This window comes from Oncorhynchus gorbuscha, linkage group LG24, assembly GCF_021184085.1.
Source record: "Oncorhynchus gorbuscha isolate QuinsamMale2020 ecotype Even-year linkage group LG24, OgorEven_v1.0, whole genome shotgun sequence".
Classification (NCBI taxonomy): Eukaryota; Metazoa; Chordata; class Actinopteri; order Salmoniformes; family Salmonidae; genus Oncorhynchus; species Oncorhynchus gorbuscha.
Window position 1 is genome coordinate 43,849,657 of NC_060196.1, and position 19,482 is coordinate 43,869,138.

Consider the following 19,482-nt stretch of genomic DNA (forward strand, 5'->3'; position numbering starts at 1 on the left):
ACAGGATGAATACGTGGTCTGTCGTATGGTAATTAGGTAAAAACACAATTTAACTTTTGCTCAGTACATTGTTTTCACTGAGGAAATGAACTAGTCTGCTGTTAATGATAATGCAGAGGATTTTCCCAAGGTTGCTGTTGACGCATATCCTACGGTAGTTATTGGTCAAATTTGTCTCCACTTTTGTGGATTGGGTTATCAGTCCTTGGTTCCAAATATTTGGGAAGATGCCAGAGCTAAGGATGATGTTAAAGAGTTTAAGTATAGCCAATTTGAATTTGTGGTCTGTATATTTTATAATGTCATTGAGGAAACCATCAACACCACAGGCCTTTTTGGGTTGGAGGGTTTGTATCTGTAGTTCATTCAAAGTAATTGGAGAATCCAGTGGGTTCTGGTCTTTAATAGTTGATTCTATGATTTGTATTTGATCATGTATATTTTTTTGCTGTTTGTTCTTTGTTATAGAGCCAAAAAGATTGGAGAAGTGGTTTATCCATACATCTACATTTTGGATAGATAACTATTCTTGTTGTTGTTTGTTTAGCGTGTTCCAATTTTCCCAGAAGTGGATAGAGTCTATGGGTTCTTCAATTACATTGAGCTGATTTCTGACGTGCTGCTCCTTCTTTTTCTGCATTTCTGTATTGTTTTAGTGATTCAACATAGGGAAGGCGTAGGCTCAGGTTTTCTGGGTCTCTCTGTCTCTCGATTTCTTTCTTAGGTTTTTGCATTCTTCATCTCTCTGTCTCTCCCTCGTGCCTCTCTCTAACGCGGTCGTCACTAGTTACCACAACCACAAAGTCATAAACCCCGCCTATTTCTGAAATGTATCTTCTTAAAATGTGATTTAAAATCTAACCCTAACCTTAACCACACTGCTAACGTTATGCCCAACACTAACCTTAAAATAAGACCAAAAATCCCTTTTTTTTCACGAATTTTTACGATATTGCCAATTATGACTTCTTGGCTTTGGTAACTAGTGGAATCCCTCTAACTCACTCACACGGTCAGTATCTGTCGGGGAGAGTCGCTTTCAGCAGAACCGACTGTTGTGTCTGTGGGATTCATTTCAATGATGAGCTACAGACAGACACGCTTTCCTGCATCTCCCATTCTCTATCTAACTGCAGTATATTCGTGTATTTGCAAGCTTGCTGTGGATTCTATCATACTGTTGAGTCTTCTACGGGTGTAGTCAGAGGCAACGGACCGCCTGAACTAAAACTAGCCGCTGAAGTCTCATCTCGACGGGGGTCGCATTTTGTATAGTACCCCAAAGAACCCCCCCCAAAAAACAAAGAAATATGGAGAAGTTGGAAAATGGAAACAGATCAGAGGAAAAGTGTGAATCTCACGAGGAGGAAGAGTTGGACCCCAGGATCCAGGTACAGTGATTAGCCTAGCTGTTGTTATTGTAGCAAGATAGATATGATGATGTTATTACGTTATTATGCATGTCGGAATGACAATGGGACATGAGGTGGTAAAGAGAAGTGAAGGTTATCTAGAGGCAACACACACACACACACACACACACACACACACACACACACACACACACACACACACACACACACACACACACACACACACACACACACACACACACACACACACACACACACACACACACGTTCAACGTTTAACCACCTCCAGATGTGTTAGGGCCTGGCTGAGATCATGACCTATTTGAATTAACACTCCCCTGCTTTTCTTTTCATACATCCATCTTTTTTGCTTTCCCTCCAATTCTATTCTCCTCATTCCATTCTCCTTCTTCTCTCTATTTACACACTCCATCCTTTCTCTTACCGATCTCTGCATTCTCTTTCCACCCTATATCCTCCTCTCTCCTCCTTCCCTCCTCCCTGTCTCTTGTGTGTTGTGTGTAAACAGGGGGAGTTGGAGAAGTTGAACCAGTCTACAGATGACATCAACCGCTGGGAGACAGAGCTGGAGGTAGGCCAGGAATGCAGGAAATTGTAAACTTGTAGTGTATTTGGGATTTTAAAAAGCTTCTGAAGTTTGTAATTTCCACTTTGAAATTTCAGACTTGATTTTCCCCTTACGAAAACTGAATCAACCCCTACAAAAATATCCATCAATTATAATCCAGATAATCATTCACATTTCCTATTGCTGCAGGATTATTTTCCTGTTGAAGCAAACTGGCTCAGATTAAGATCCTACATCTGTAGGGGACACGGTCCCTGTGTGATGCGTGTCACAGTTTTCCTGGATGGAATTTCTGGTCAGACAAAATCTCACACAGCACATTTCCTACTGCCCCTCCCTACTCCCTATTCATTCCTATTCTCTACTCCCTATGCCCTACCCCCTACTCCGGATATAAACACACTATTTAACGTTTCTATCATGCTAAATTGAGGTTGTTTTTGGATAGAACAGGAGCTTGTTCCTGGTTTGGAGGGACACAACTCTGTCCTGTTTTTGAGCCTTTAGCAGTATGTTCCAAGACTGACTTCTTCATTTCATCCTAAACCATCTCCTTTTCTTTTCTGGTTTTCATTAGAAATAAGATCTCTTCCAAACTCTTCCTTTTGAGCCCAGAGAGGTTAAAACAACAACAGAGGGAGAGAGCGAGATAGAGGGAGAGACACAGAGAGAGATAGGGGGAGAGAGAGATAGGGGGAGAGACACAGAGAGAAAGAGAGGCAGAGAGAGAGATAGGGGGAGAGAGACAGAGAGAGAGATAGGGGGAGAGAGAGATAGAGGGAGAGACACAGAGAGAGAGATAGGGGGAGAGACACAGAGAGAAAGAGAGGCAGAGAGAGAGATAGGGGGAGAGACACAGAGAGAAAGAGAGGCAGAGAGAGAGATAGGGGGAGAGACAGAGAGAGAAAGAGAGGCAGAGAGAGAGATAGAGGGAGAGACAGAGAGACAGTTAGAGGGAGAGAGAGGGATAGGGGGAGAGACACAGAGAGAAAGAGAGGCAGAGAGAGAGATAGGGGGAGAGACAGAGAGAAAGAGAGGCAGAGAGAGAGATAGAGGGAGAGACACAGAGAGACAGTTAGAGGGAGAGAGAGAGATAGGGGGAGAGACAAAGAGAGACAGTTAGAGGGAGAGACACAGAGAAAAAGAGAGGCAGAGAGAGAGATAGGGGGAGAGACAGAGAGAGATGGGGGAGAGACACTGAGAGAAAGTGAGGCAGAGAGAGAGATAGGGGGAGAGACAGAGAGAGAGATAGGGGGAGAGACAGAGAGAGAGATAGGGGAGAGAGAGATAGGGGGAGAGACACAGAGAGAAAGAGAGGCAGAGAGAGAGAGGGGGAGAGACAGAGAGAGAGATAGGGGGAGAGAGAGATAGGGGAGAGACACAGAGAGAAAGAGAGGCAGAGAGAGAGAGGGGGAGAGACAGAGAGAGAGATAGGGGGAGAGAGAGATAGGGGGAGAGACACAGAGAGAAAGAGAGGCAGAGAGAGAGAGGGGGAGAGACAGAGAGAGAGAGGGGGAGAGACAGAGAGAGAGATAGGGGGAGAGACAGAGAGAGAGATGTTCTGAAAGAGCTGCAAAACCTGGACCCGTATAAATCAGCTGAGCTTGACAATCTGGACCCTCTATTTCTGAAACTATCCGCCGCCATTGTCGCAACCCCTATTACCAGCCTGTTCAACGTCTCTTTCATATCGTCTGAGATCCCCAAGGACTGGAAAGCTGCCGCAGTCATCCCCCTCTTCAAAGGGGGAGACACCCTGGACCCAAACTGTTACAGACCTATATCCATCCTGCCCTGCCTATCTAAGGTCTTCGAAAGCCAAGTCAATAAACAGGTCACTGACCATCTCGAATCCCACCGTACCTTCTCCGCTATGCAATCTGGTTTCCGAGCCGGTCACGGGTGCACCTCAGCCACACTCAAGGTACTAAACGACATCATAACCGCCATCGATAAAAGACAGTACTGTGCAGCCGTCTTCATCGACCTTGCCAAGGCTTTCGACTCTGTCAATCACCATATTCTTATCGGCAGACTCAGTAGCCTCGGTTTTTCGGATGACTGCCTTGCCTGGTTCACCAATGACTTTGCAGACAGAGTTCAGTGTGTCACATCGGAGGGCATGTTGTCCGGTCCTCTGGCAGTCTCTATGGGGGTGCCACAGGGTTCAATTCTCGGGCCGACTCTTTTCTCTGTATATATCAATGATGTTGCTCTTGCTGCGGGCGATTCCCTGATCCACCTCTACGCAGACGACACCATTGTATACACTTTCGGCCCGTCATTGGACACTGTGCTATCTAACCTCCAATCGAGCTTCAATGCCATACAACACTCCTTCCGTGGCCTCCAACTGCTCTTAAACGCTAGTAAAACCAAATGCATGCTTTTCAACCGATCGCTGCCTGCACCTGCATGCCCGACTAGCATCACCACACTGGATGGTTCCGACCTTGAATATGTGGACACCTATAAGTACCTAGGTGTCTGGCTAGACTGCAAACTCTCCTTCCAGTCCCATATCAAACATCTCCAATCGAAAATCAAATCAAGAATCGGCTTTCTATTCCGCAACAAAGCCTCCTTCACTCACGCTGCCAAGCTTACCCTAGTAAAACTGACTATCCTACCGATCCTCGATTTCGGCGACGTCATCTACAAAATTGCTTCCAACACTAAACTCAGCAAACTAGATGCAGTTTAACACAGTGCCATCCGTTTTGTCACTAAAGCACCTTATACTACCCACCACTGCGACTTGTATGCTCTAGTCGGCTGGCCCTCGCTACATATTCGTCGCCAGACCCACTGGCTTCAGGTCATCTACAAGGCCATGCTAGGCAAAGCTCCTCCTTATCTCAGCTCACTGGTCACGATGGCAACACCCATCCGTAGCACGCGCTCCAGCAGGTGTATCTCATTGATCATCCCTAAAGCCAACACCTCATTCGGCCGCCTTTCGTTCCAGTACTCTGCTGCCTGTGACTGGAACGAATTGCAAAAATCGCTGAAGTTGGAGACTTTTATCTCCCTCACCAACTTCAAACATCAGCTAGCTGAGCAGCTAACCGATCGCTGCAGCTGTACATAATCTATTGGTAAATAGCACACCCATTTTCACCTACCTCATCCCCACAGTTTTTATTTATTTACTTTTCTGCTCTTTTGCACACCAATATCTCTACCTGTACATGATCATTTATCACTCCAGTGTTAATCTGCAATATTGTAATTATTCGCCTACCTCCTCATGCCTTTTGCACACATTGTATATAGACTCCCCTTTTTTCTCTGTGTTATTGACTTGTTAATTGTTTACTCCATGTGTAACTCTGTGTTGTCTGTTCACACTGCTATGCTTTATCTTGGCCAGGTCGCAGTTGCAAATGAGAACCTGTTCTCAACTAGCCTACCTGGTTAAATAAAGGTGAAATAAAAAATATAAAAAAATAGGGGGAGAGACAGAGAGAGAAAGAGAGGCAGAGAGAGATAGAGGGAGAGACAGAGAGACAGTTAGAGGGAGAGAGAGAGATAGGGGGAGAGACACAGAGAGAAAGAGAGGCAGAGAGAGAGATAGGGGGAGAGACAGAGAGAGACAGTTAGAGGGAGAGAGAGAGATAGGGGGAGAGACAGAGAGACAGTTAGAGGGAGAGACACAGAGAAAAAGAGAGGCAGAGAGAGAGATAGGGGGAGAGACAGAGAGAGAGATAGGGGGAGAGACACAGAGAGAAAGAGAGGCAGAGAGAGAGATAGGGGGAGAGACAGAGAGAGAGATAGGGGGAGACACAGAGAGAGAGATAGGGGGAGAGACACAGAGAGAAAGAGAGGCAGAGAGAGAGATAGGGGGAGAGACAGAGAGAGAGGGGGGGGGAAAGATGGAGATGGGGAGAGGGAGAGAGAGAACAGGAGTGAGAATGCGAGAGAGAGTGAGTGAGAGAGGGAGAAGAAGAGAGCGAGTTTACTAAAAACATTGAGTACTTAGTGGAAATGTCAGTATATTCCTTGTGTTTCAGTAAGAGTACACATATATACACATCCACATGTAAGGCATGTGTTATACACACAGTGTATTGTACATCTCTAGGAATCTAGTCCATCGAAAGAGAATGTCTGAAGGCGAGGTATGTTAGGTATGTCAAGTTGTTTACGTTATAAACAAAGGTGACTCTGACCCCCTCTAGAGAACCTGTAGGGTTGACTGGCTTGACCCCGTCTAAAGACCCTGTAGGGTAGACAAGCCTGAGTGACCTCTCTCGCTGACCATTAAACCCTGGGACTACTCTCTCTCTCTCTCTCTCTCTCTCTCTCTCTCTCTCTCTCTCTCTCTCTCTCTCTCTCTCTCTCTCTCTCTCTCTCTCTCTCTCTCTCTCTCTCACTCTGGCCATCAGCTATTAGAAATACATTTGTAATGCTGTTAGGTGTGGTGCATCACAGTATCAAGAGGCTTGGAACTTTATGGACCACTGTTTTAGTTCATGTTCTTTTCCAGAGCCACAAGTAATAACATGTTTATTTTAAACATCTCTCAGTGGATGTCCCAGAAACCTTTGCATCATACCTCCATCACCACAGAAACAATCACGGAAGTGTGACGAGGTCACAGGAAGCTAGTTTCCCCTCTTGTCCCCCTCCTCCCCACTCTCTTCTTCCCCATCCATCTCTACCCCTCTCTTTGTAACCTCCTACCTTTCTCATATGACGACAGGATGCAAGTGTTACAGCACCTAAATCTGATTCACAAAGCTGGTGCTAAACACACACGCCTTCACACGCCTTCACACACGCCTTCACACACACACACACACACACACACACACACACACACACACACACACACACACACACACACACACACACACACACACACACACACACACACACACACACACACACACACACACACACACACACACACACACACACACACACACACACACACACACGTCTCTTTGACAGGGAGATAGACGCATTTCTCAACCCCTAATTTTAGACATTAGACCATTTTAGACAATATATAACAGCATAGTGGTAATGTTCCTGTCTGCAGGCTGGAGGTTTGTGTGTGCTAGGTTAAGTGGGTTAGTGTTGTATCGAGTTAGGTGACACAGCTCTTTTGAGGAAAGCACAAAGCCTGACTATCTCAGTTCTCTGATTTGGGATGGAGAAGAGGAGGAAAGGAGGAGAAGTGAGGAGGAGAGGGAGGGGAACGAAAACACTTTCCATAACAACACAACACAGAGACACTGATACAGTGTTATATATACACTCTCTGTGTACAAATGAGCACCCCCTGTCTGTGGAGCTAACATGCAGTAGTGACAATAGAATAGAACAGGACAAGATGTCATACATTCAGTATAGGATCCCTGAGGGAAGGTCTTTGAATATGGAGATTTATTGGTACTTTGCTAACTGCTGTGTGTGTTTGTGTGTGTGTTTGTGTGTTTGTGTGTTTGTGTGTGTGTGTGTGTGTGTGTGTGTGTGTGTGTGTGTGTGTGTGTGTGTGTGTGTGTGTGTGTGTGTGTGTGTGTGTGTGTGTGTGTGTGTGTGTGTGTGTGTGTGTGTGTAGGACTGTCGCCAGAGGTTCCGTGCGGTGCTGGTAGAAGCCACAGTGAAGCTGGATGAGCAGGTGAAGAGAATCGGCAGAGCTGTAGAAGACTCCAAACCTTACTGGGAGGCCAGGAGAGTGGCTAGACAGGTACACACACACACACACACACACACACACACACACACACACACACACACACACACACACACACACACACACACACACACACACACACACACACACACACACACACACACACACACACACACACACACACACACACACATTACATTAGACCTTGAGTAGAGCCGGTGGCAGGTAGCCAGACAGGCAAGGGTCCAACAGTGCACATGATAGGAATGTTTTAATGAGAACACACACACACACACACACTCAAGGAGTTCACAGCCAGACTAGCAGTCACTTTGTGTCTATTTATAACTCTGTCACACAACCGTTCTCTAACTCAGACTGATCACACACTGCTACTCAGACACACACACTGTCATTGGGTTAGTAGGGGGATAGATGAGTCTCTCAGGTGGAGGTGTTTAATCCTTTCCTGTCTGTCTGTCTGTCTGTCTGTCTGTCTGTCTGTCTGTCTGTCTGTCTGTCTGTCTGTCTGTCTGTCTGTCTGTCTGTCTGTCTGTCTGTCTGTCTGTCTGTCTGTCTGTCTGTCTGTCTGTCTGTCTGTCTGTCTGTCTGTCTGTCTGTCTGTCTGTCTGTCTGTCTGTCTGTCTGTCTGTCTGTCTGTCTGTCTGTCTGTCTGACAAGATGTCATACATTCAGTATAGGATCCCTGAGGGAAGGTCGTCCGTCCGTCTGTCTGTCTGTGTGTGGGTGTGTGAGTGAGCGGGGGGGTTAGGGTGATGGGGGGGATGTGTGGAGACCAGGAGAGGAGGCCAGCCAGGGGTATTGTGGGTATTTTGAGACAGGTCCTCTGCCCCTCCTGTCGCGCCCACCTCCTATAGCTACTCTAATTGGCTCATGGCAGATATTCAGACCCCCCAGGGGGCTCGGTTCCTCACCCCTGGCACAGCATATGAGAGGGCAGCGTTTCAGTCATTCAACAAATGACTGGCGTGTGTGTGTCTGCCAACTGAAAATGTAGCTGACCTGTCTGTGCTTTGACGGGAAAGAGTTTGGCTGGGGGGGTACAAGCGGACAGAGTGTGTGTGTCCTAGGTTTCACTTTCTCCATCAGCCTGGTCAATGTAGAGGTACAGCATGTGTAGATGACAGCTTCAGCTGTGTGGTAGGATTATTGAGAGCTTTCAGTTATGGTGGGACACAACGCAGGGTCTGAACCTGCTCACAAACACTCACATGCATTGACTTGCTGTGTGTGTGGCTGTGTACTGTGTATTTGTGTGGCTGTGTGTGTATATGAAAGAGGAGAGTGACATAAATAGGCCACAGCCTTATCTAGCTAGCAGCCCACAGTGAGCCTTGGGGATAAACCATTCCATTGTTCAGTTATGATTCATGTCTGAATATGTCATATGTGACCTGCTTTATGGAGGAGGCTGATCCAACAGCTACTCTTCTCATCCTCCCTCCTTCTCTCCTTCCCCCCCATCACATCCTGTTTCTGTTTCGCTCAGTTGGTAAGTGCGTGGAGCTTGCAACACCAAGGTTGTGGGTTCAACTCCCACAGGGATCACATCACATACAAACTAAAAGATGTTAGGATTCAATGAACTGAAAGTGTCTGCTAAGTGGCATATATTGTCCCTCACTACCCCCCAGATTCCCCCCACCACCCTGCACTACCCCCAGTACACTGCACTACCCTCAATACACTGCAATACCCCCAGCTTCCCCCACCACCCTGCACTACCCCCAGCTTCCCCCAGTGCACTGCACTACCCCCAGCTTCCCCCAGTGCACTGTGCTTCCCCCAGCGCACGCCAACACCCTGCACTACCCCCAGCTTCCCCCACCACCCTGCACTACCCCCAGCTTCCCCCAGCGCCCTGCACTACCCCAGCTTCCCCCAGCGCCCTGCACTACCCCCAGCTTCCCCCAGTGCATTGCGCTTCCCCAGCGCACGCCAACACCCTGCACTACCCCCAGCTTCCCCCAGCACCCTGCACTACCCCCAGCTTCCCCCAGCGCCCTGCACTACCCCCAGCTTCCCCCAGCGCCCTGCACTTCCCCCAGCTTCCCCCAGTGCATTGCGCTTCCCCCAGCGCACGCCAACACCCTGCACTACCCCCAGCTTCCCCCAGCGCCCTGCACTACCCCCAGCTTCCCCCAGCGCCCTGCACTACCCCCAGCTTCCCCCAGCGCCCTGCACTACCCCAGCTTCCCCCAGCGCCCTGCACTACCCCCAGCTTCCCCCAGCGCCCTGCACTACCCCCAGCTTCCCCCAGCGCCCTGCACTACCCCAGCTTCCCCCAGTGCCCTGCACTATCCTCAGCTTCCCCCAGTGCATTGCGCTTCCCCAGCGCACGCCAACACCCTGCACTACCCCCAGCTTCCCCCAGCACCCTGCAATACCCCAGGCTTCCCCCAGCGCACGCCAACACCCTGCACTACCCCCAGCTTCCCCCACCACCCTGCACTACCCCCAGCTTCCCCCACCACCCTGCACTACCACCTCCACTCCCCAGCGCACGCCACCACCCTGCACTACCCCCACCACTCCCCAGCGCACACCACCACCCTGCACTATCCTCTCAACTCCCCAGTGCACGCCACCACCCTGCACTATCCTCTCCACTCCCCAGTGCACGCCACCACCCTGCACTATCCTCTCCACTCCCCAGTGCACGCCACCACCCTGCACTATCCTCTCCACTCCCCAGTGCACGCCACTACCCCCTCCACTCCCCAGCCCACTACTGTCTCTCCTCTGATATTCCGATGCGGAGACTAAGTGGAGAGGAGCCTGAGAGGAGACTGAGAGGAGACTGAGAGGAGACTGAGTGGAGAGGAGATTGAGAGGAGACTGAGTGGAGAGGAGACTGAGAGGAGACTGAGAGGAGAGGAGACTGAGAGGAGACGGAGAGGAGACTGAGAGGAGAGGAGACTGAGAGGAGAGGAGACTGAGAGGAGACGGAGAGGAGACTGAGAGGAGACGGAGAGGAGACGGAGAGGAGACTGAGAGGAGACTGAGAGGAGACTGAGTGGAGAGGAGACGAAGAGGAGACGGAGAGGAGACTGAGAGGAGACTGAGAGGAGACTGAGTGGAGACTGAGAGGAGACTGAGTGGAGACTGAGAGGAGACTGAGAGGAGACGGAGAGGAGACTGAGAGGAGACTGAGAGGAGACGGAGAGGAGACTGATAGGAGACTGAGAGGAGACTGAGTGGAGAGGAGACTGAGAGGAGACTGAGAGGAGACTGAGAGGAGACTGAGAGGAGACTGAGTGGAGAGGAGACTGAGAGGAGAGGAGACTGAGAGGAGAGGAGACTGAGAGGAGACTGAGAGGAGACTGAGAGGAGACTGAGTGGAGAGGAGACTGAGAGGAGACTGAGTGGAGAGGAGACTGAGAGGAGAGGAGACTGAGAGGAGAGGAGACTGAGAGGAGACTGAGAGGAGACTGAGAGGAGAGGAGACTGAGAGGAGACTGAGAGGAGAGGAGACGGAGAGGAGACTGAGAGGAAACGGAGAGGAGACGGAGAGGAGACTGAGAGGAGACTGAGAGGAGACGGAGAGGAGTGGAGACTGAGAGGAGACGGAGAGGAGACTGAGAGGAGACTGAGAGGAGACGGAGAGGAGTGGAGACTGAGAGGAGACTGAGAGGAGACGGAGAGGAGAGGAGACTGAGAGGAGACTGAGAGGAGATGGAGAGGAGAGGAGACTGAGAGGAGACTGAGAGGAGACTGAGAGGAGACGGAGAGGAGACGGAGAGGAGACTGAGAGGAGACTGAGAGGAGACTGAGAGGAGTGGAGACTGAGAGGAGACTGAGAGGAGACTGAGAGGAGACGGAGAGGAGTGGAGACTGAGAGGAGACTGAGAGGAGACGGAGAGGAGAGGAGACTGAGAGGAGACGGAGAGGAGAGGAGTATGAGAGGAGACTGAGAGGAGACGGAGAGGAGACGGAGAGGAGAGGAGACTGAGAGGAGACTGAGAGGAGACTGAGAGGAGACGGAGAGGAGACGGAGAGGAGACTGAGAGGAGACTGACAGGAGACTGAGAGGAGTGGAGACTGAGAGGAGACTGAGAGGAGACTGAGAGGAGACGGAGAGGAGTGGAGACTGAGAGGAGACTGAGAGGAGACGGAGAGGAGAGGAGACTGAGAGGAGACGGAGAGGAGAGGAGTATGAGAGGAGACTGAGAGGAGACTGAGAGGAGACTGAGAGGAGTGGAAGGTTCAGGAGGTTGTTAGCAGTTGACATTTCTCTTCAATAACACATACCACAAAGCAAATCAGGGGTAGAAAAATAGGTTTATTCAAAGAGGAAATGTTATGCTGAAAGGTAGATGTTCATTCTCCCCTGTCCTCAGTGATTCTCTGCAGTGATTCTCTCCTGTGATTCTTTCCTGAACAAAGGGCAGGATGTAGTTTTATAGAACCCAACCCTAGCCTGTGGTTGACCAATTAGAATTCCTTGCAATAAAACTGGGCCAATGACCAAATAACAAGTGTCCTATTTCAGGTTCAATATATAAACAATTTGGACCAATGAGAACTTGCCATGCAGGTATGAGTCTGAAATTCCTCCAATTCCTGAAATTCCTGACCCATTGATCATTAATCCCCTATTACAGAAAAAACACTATTTCCATTGACCTTTAGTACTCTATTGACTTTAGTCCTCTTGACCTTTAGTACTCTATTGACTTTAGTCCTCTTGACCTTTAGTACTCTATTGACTTTAGTCCTCTTGACCTTTAGGTCTCTATTGACTTTAGTCCTCTTGACCTTTAGGTCTCTATTGACTTTAGTCCTCTTGACCTTTAGGTCTCTATTGACTTTAGTCCTCTTGACCTTTAGGTCTCTATTGACTTTAGTCCTCTTGACCTTTAGGTCTCTATTGACTTTAGTCCTCTTGACCTTTAGGTCTCTATTGACTTTAGTCCTCTTGACCTTTAGGTCTCTATTGACTTTAGTCCTCTTGACTTTTAGGTCTCTATTGACTTTAGTCCTCTTGACCTTTAGGTCTCTATTGACTTTAGTCCTCTTGACCTTTAGGTCTCTATTGACTTTAGTCCTCTTGACCTTTAGGTCTCTATTGACTTTAGTCCTCTTGACCTTTAGGTCTCTATTGACTTTAGTCCTCTTGACCTTTAGGTCTCTATTGACTTTAGCCCTCTTGACCTTTAGATCTCTATTGACTTTAGTCCTCTTGACTTTTAGGTCTCTATTGACTTTAGTCCTCTTGACTTTTAGGTCTCTATTGACTTTAGTCCTCTTGACCTTTAGGTCTCTATTGACTTTTAATATTCAAGGATCGTAGCTCTCTTTCAGTGAAGCTGTCTCCCTCTTTGTCTGTCTGTCACTCTCTCTCACCCACTAGTGTAGCCTAACAGCCTGTCTCAGAGTAAGGAAGAGACAGAGGGGGGGGGGGTAAACAGTTATCTGTGTGTTGTGGTGAAGTGCTTATGTGTTTGTCTGATTATGCAAGTGGAGTGAGAGTATGATGTGCGCGAGGTGATATGTGTCACAATGGATATGTGTGTGTGTGTGTGTGTGTGTGTGTGTGTGTGTGTGTGTGTGTGTGTGTGTGTGTGTGTGTGTGTGTGTGTGTGTGTGTGTGTGTGTGTGTGTGTGTGTGTGTGTGTGTGTGTGTGTGTGTGTGTGTGTGTGTGTGTGTTTGTGTGTCTTAGAGACATGCAGGCATACTGAATTTGTACAGAATAAATAACTAAGGATGCAATTTACACATAGCTTTGTCTAGGTCATTGGGTGTCAAGGTGCTTCACATGGTAATGCAGTAGTGTCCACACACACACACACACACACTTCCTGAGGTAAGAGCAAGAGAGGCAGGAGTTCCTGGCCCCTTCCTGTGCCTGTGCTGGGAGATTGTGGGATTTGTGCTTGTGAGATTTTTCTTAACAAAGTTTCAGTGGTTTAGGGAGAGAATGCTTTGCTTGTGCTTTACCCAACACACACACACACACACACACACACACACACACACACACACACACACACACACACACACACACACACACACACACACACACACACACACACACACACACACACACACACACACACACACACACACACACACACACACACACACACACACACACACACACACACACAGGCATAAACGTTTTAGGGTCTATCATTTGTGATGTTTGAAGGTTAGTCTCTGTTAAATATACGACTGTGTGTCTGGTGTCTTTAGTTGAGACCATAAAGTAGTCCAGGAGAGAGAGAAGGAGGGGGAGAGAGAAGGGGGGAGATATAAGGGGGAGGGGAGAGAGAGAAGTGGGAGGGGGAGAGAGAGAAGGGGGAGGGGGAGAGAGAGAAGGGGGAGGGGGAGAGAGAAGGGGGAGGGGAGAGAGAGAAGGGGAGGGGGAGAGAGAAGGGGAGGGGGAGAGAGAGAGAAGGGGAGGGGGAGAGAGAAGGGGGAGAGAGAAGGGGAGGGGGAGAGAGAAAGGGGAGGGGGAGAGAGAAAGGGGAGGGGAGAGCGAGAGAAGGGGGAGGGAGAGCGAGAGAAGGGGGAGGGGAGAGAGAAGGGGGAGGGGGAGAGAGAAGGGGAGGGGGAGAGAGAAGTGGGAGGGGGAGAGAGAGAAGGGGAGGAGAGAGAAGGGGAGGGGGAGAGAGAAGGGGAGGGGGAGAGAGAAGTGGGAGGGGGAGAGAAGGGGGAGGGGGAGAGAGAAGGGGGAGGGGGGAGAGAAAATGAAAGTGCGGAGTCAATTACGAGAGGAGAAAAACATCTCCATCCCTCCTATCTTCCCTTCATCCTTTCCTCCCTCCATCTCATATCTTCTCAAGCTAAACCTGTTAAGCCCAGAGTGAGAGATAGCTCAAGCTAAACCTGTTAACCCCAGAGTGAGAGATAGCTCAAGCTAAACCTGTTAACCCCAGAGTGAGAGATAGCTCAAGCTAAACCTGTTAACCCCAGAGTGAGAGATAGCTCAAGCTAAACCTGTTAACCCCAGAATGAGAGATAGCTCAAGCTAAACCTGTTAACCCCAGAGTGAGAGATAGCTCAAGTTAAACCTGTTAACCCCAGAGTGAGAGAGTTAAAATACCTATTAGAGTGTTGGGGAGGGCTAGTGAGTAGGGGCAGAGGGGGTCTGCTGGGAAGTGCTGGAGGGTCCCCCCCCCCCCTAGGCATACAGTGTTATCATGGCTCTCCTTAGCTATCTGTTTGGATAACCCCTGACCTTTAAACCCCAACCTCTGAAAGCTCTGTTTAGACCCTAGCACTATCATACTGAAGAACTACTAACACACTCACTCACACACCCATCACTCCTATAGTATGTATATTTCAAGAGCACTTCACTCGGGCCCTCAGCCTGCTTGGGGGATACACCAGGGGCGCACCTTTAGTTTTAGAAGTGGGGGGGGTACAACAGTTTTATTTTTTATTAGAATTGTTTTATCCAGTTGATAAACACTCCAAACAGCCTACCCGACCCGCTCTGAGGCGTCCACATGGTCCTAAAGCACACCGTTGCCTCGTTTTGTATCACATTCCAATGATAAAACTGGGGGCGACAACAATGCAAGTTCAGAATGTGGGGGGGACATGTCCTTGAGACACCACTGAGAATTCAACAGCATCCTATACCAACAAAGACTGTTTGTCTGTTTGATACAGGCAGAGAGAGAGTGTGTGCGTGTGTGTGCGTGTGTGTGTGTGCGCGTACGTGTGCGTGTGTGTGCGTGTGTGTGTGGTGTGTGTGCGTGTGCGTGTGTGTGTGCGTACGTGTGCGTGCGTGTGTGTGTGCGCGCGTGTGCGTACGTGTGTGTGTGTGCGCGTACGTGTGTGTGTGTGTGCGTGTGTGTGTGTGTGTGCGCGTACGTGTGCGTGTGCGTGTGTGTGTGTGTTCTAGGTGGATTGGTTCCTGGGTTGGTTCCTGGTTTCTATGACAGTTCGCTGTTGTTATGTATTGACAAAGGGAGCTGTCTGGTGGACAGGGGTCTGTGCTGCTCTTTAAACATCTGCTGTCAGAGAGAAACATACATACACAGAGCCTTCAGAAACTATTCAGACCCCTTGACTTTTTCCACATTTTTTTACATTACAGTCTGATTCTAAAATGGATTCAAGGGAAAACAACTATTTAATCCATTTTAGAATAAAGCTGTAACTTAACAAAATGTGGAAAAAGTCAAGGGGTCTGAACACTTTCCGAAGGCTCTGTATATACACAAAAAGAAAGGTATGGAGAGAGATGTTGAGAGAAACAGGGATGGAGAGAAAGAGAAGAATGGAGGTCGATGAAACCAGGTCTTTGTGATGGAAATGAGTTTGAATTTGAGCATCTCTCTCTCTCTCTCTCTCTCTCTCTCTCTCTCTCTCTCTCTCTCTCTCTCTCTCTCTCTCGTGTTCAGAAAGAGATTACGTACTTTAAACAATTATGAGAAGCTGCTCTGCTCTGTGTGTGTGTGTTTGTATAGACCTAAATACAGTAGCTATTCCTATTACAACAGTAGCTGTGTAGTGAAGCTGCTCGCTTCAGAGAATCCAGAACACTAAAGTACTCAGTCTTTCTTCTTCTACTCCCACATTCCCCCTCCCAGTCCTCTCCTCTGCTTTCCTCCTCCTCCCAGTCCTCTCCTCTGCTTTCCTCCCCCTCCCAGTCCTCTCCTCTGCTTTCCTCCCCCTCCCAGTCCTCTCCTCTGCTTTCCTCCTCCTCCCAGTCCTCTCCTCTGCTTTCCTCCCCCTCCCAGTCCTCTCCTCTGCTTTCCTCCCCCTCCCAGTCCTCTCCTCTGCTTTCCTCCCCCTCCCAGTCCTCTCCTCTGCTTTCCCCCTCCCAGTCCTCTCCTCTGCTTTCCTCCCCCTCCCAGTCCTCTCCTCTGCTTTCCTCCCCTCCCAGTCCTCTCCTCTGCTTTCCTCCTCCTCCCAGTCCTCTCCTCTGCTTTCCTCCTCCTCCCAGTCCTCTCCTCTGCTTTCCTCCTCCTCCCAGTCCTCTCCTCTGCTTTCCTCCTCCTCCCAGTCCTCTCCTCTGCTTTCCTCCCCTCCCAGTCCTCTCCTCTGCTTTCCTCCTCCTCCCAGTCCTCTCCTCTGCTTTCCTCCTCCTCCCAGTCCTCTTCTCTGCTTTCCTCCTCCTCCCAGTCCTCTCCTCTGCTTTCCTCCCCCTCCCAGTCCTCTCCTCTGCTTTCCTCCTCCTCCCAGTCCTCTCCTCTGCTTTCCTCCCCCTCCCAGTCCTCTCCTCTGCTTTCCTCCTCCTCCCAGTCCTCTCCTCTGCTTTCCTCCTCCTCCCAGTCCTCTCCTCTGCTTTCCTCCCCCTCCCAGTCCTCTCCTCTGCTTTCCTCCTCCTCCCAGTCCTCTCCTCTGCTTTCCTCCCCCTCCCAGTCCTCTCCTCTGCTTTCCTCCTCCTCCCAGTCCTCTCCTCTGCTTTCCTCCTCCTCCCAGTCCTCTCCTCTGCTTTCCTCCTCCTCCCAGTCCTCTCCTCTGCTTTCCTCCTCCTCCCAGTCCTCTCCTCTGCTTTCCTCCCCTCCCAGTCCTCTCCTCTGCTTTCCTCCTCCTCCCAGTCCTCTCCTCTGCTTTCCTCCCCCTCCCAGTCCTCTCCTCTGCTTTCCTCCTCCTCCCAGTCCTCTCCTCTGCTTTCCTCCCCCTCCCAGTCCTCTCCTCTGCTTTCCTCCTCCTCCCAGTCCTCTCCTCTGCTTTCCTCCCCCTCCCAGTCCTCTCCTCTGCTTTCCTCCCCCTCCCAGTCCTCTCCTCTGCTTTCCTCCCCCTCCCAGTCCTCTCCTCTGCTTTCCTCCTCCTCCCAGTCCTCTCCTCTGCTTTCCTCCTCCTCCCAGTCCTCTCCTCTGCTTTCCTCCCCCTCCCAGTCCTCTCCTCTGCTTTCCTCCTCCTCCCAGTCCTCTCCTCTGCTTTCCTCCCCCTCCCAGTCCTCTCCTCTGCTTTCCTCCTCCTCCCAGTCCTCTCCTCTGCTTTCCTCCCCTCCCAGTCCTCTCCTCTGCTTTCCTCCTCCTCCCAGTCCTCTCCTCTGCTTTCCTCCCCCTCCCAGTCCTCTCCTCTGCTTTCCTCCCCCTCCCAGTCCTCTCCTCTGCTTTCCTCCCCCTCCCAGTCCTCTCCTCTGCTTTCCTCCTCCTCCCAGTCCTCTCCTCTGCTTTCCTCCCCTCCCAGTCCTCTCCTCTGCTTTCCTCCCCCTCCCAGTCCTCTCCTCTGCTTTCCTCCTCCTCCCAGTCCTCTCCTCTGCTTTCCTCCCCCTCCCAGTCCTCTCCTCTGCTTTCCTCCTCCTCCCAGTCCTCTCCTCTGCTTTCCTCCCCCTCCCAGTCCTCTCCTCTGCTTTCCTCCTCCTCCCAGTCCTCTCCTCTGCTTTCCTCCTCCTCCCAGTCCTCTCCTCTGCTTTCCTCCTCCTCCCAGTCCTCTCCTCTGCTTTCCTCCTCCTCCCAGTCCTCTCCTCTGCTTTCCTCCCCCTCCCAGTCCTCTCCTCTGCTTTCCTCCTCCTCCCAGTCCTCTCCTCTGCTTTCCTCCCCTCCCAGTCCTCTCCTCTGCTTTCCTCCTCCTCCCAGTCCTCTCCTCTGCTTTCCTCCCCTCCCAGTCCTCTCCTCTGCTTTCCTCCTCCTCCCAGTCCTCTCCTCTGCTTTCCTCCCCCCCCAGTCCTCTCCTCTGCTTTCCTCCCCTCCCAGTCCTCTCCTCTGCTTTCCTCCCCCTCCCAGTCCTCTCCTCTGCTTTCCTCCTCCTCCCAGTCCTCTCCTCTGCTTTCCTCCCCTCCCAGTCCTCTCCTCTGCTTTCCTCCTCCTCCCAGTCCTCTCCTCTGCTTTCCTCCCCTCCCAGTCCTCTCCTCTGCTTTCCTCCCCCTCCCAGTCCTCTCCTCTGCTTTCCTCCCCCTCCCAGTCCTCTCCTCTGCTTTCCTCCCCCTCCCAGTCCTCTCCTCTGCTTTCCTCCCCCCCCAGTCCTCTCCTCTGCTTTCCTCCTCCTCCCAGTCCTCTCCTCTGCTTTCCTCCCCCTCCCAGTCCTCTCCTCTGCTTTCCTCCTCCTCCCAGTCCTCTCCTCTGCTTTCCTCCCCTCCCAGTCCTCTCCTCTGCTTTCCTCCCCCTCCCAGTCCTCTCCTCTGCTTTCCTCCCCTCCCAGTCCTCTCCTCTGCTTTCCTCCTCCTCCCAGTCCTCTCCTCTGCTTTCCTCCCCCTCCCAGTCCTCTCCTCTGCTTTCCTCCTCCTCCCAGTCCTCTCCTCTGCTTTCCTCCCCCTCCCAGTCCTCTCCTCTGCTTTCCTCCCCCTCCCAGTCCTCTCCTCTGCTTTCCTCCCCCTCCCAGTCCTCTCCTCTGCTTTCCTCCTCCTCCCAGTCCTCTCCTCTGCTTTCCTCCCCCTCCCAGTCCTCTCCTCTGCTTTCCTCCTCCTCCCAGTCCTCTCCTCTGCTTTCCTCCCCCTCCCAGTCCTCTCCTCTGCTTTCCTCCTCCTCCCAGTCCTCTCCTCTGCTTTCCTCCTCCTCCCAGTCCCCTCTTCTCCCCACCATCATCCCCTCTCCTCCCCACCATCATCCCCTCTCCTCCCCACCATCGTCCCCTCTCCTCCCCACCATCGTCCCCTCTCCTCCCCACCATCGTCCCCTCTCCTCCCCACCATCGTCCTCTCTCCTCCCCACCATCGTCCCCTCTCCTCCCCACCATCGTCCCCTCTCCTCCCCACCATCGTCCCCTCTCCTCCCCACCATCGTCCCCTCTCCTCCCCACCATCGTCCCCTCTCCTCCCCACCATCGTCCCCTCTCCTCCCCACCATCGTCCCCTCTCCTCCCCACCATCGTCCCCTCTCCTCCCCACCATCATCCCCTCTCCTCCCCACAATCGTCCCCTCTCCTCCTCGTCCTGTCTGTTTTTTATATAACCATTATTTAACCAGGAATAATAACCAGAAGGTTAGAAACCTATTTTTGCAAG

General features: G+C 50.9%; 1 protein-coding gene across 1 annotated transcript in view; it reads left to right on the plus strand.

Annotated features, from left to right (window-relative positions):
* The first annotated feature begins 880 nt into the window (after window positions 1-880).
* Window positions 881-19,482, plus strand: part of LOC124012737 (SH3 domain-binding protein 5-like) — a 24,709-nt gene continuing 6,107 nt past the window's right edge. The window contains exons 1-3 of the mRNA XM_046326652.1: window positions 881-1,391; window positions 1,903-1,965; window positions 7,532-7,660. Coding sequence (XP_046182608.1) covers window positions 1,311-1,391; window positions 1,903-1,965; window positions 7,532-7,660 — 273 coding nt within the window. The 5' untranslated portion in view covers window positions 881-1,310. The remainder of the gene's footprint in view (window positions 1,392-1,902; window positions 1,966-7,531; window positions 7,661-19,482) is intronic.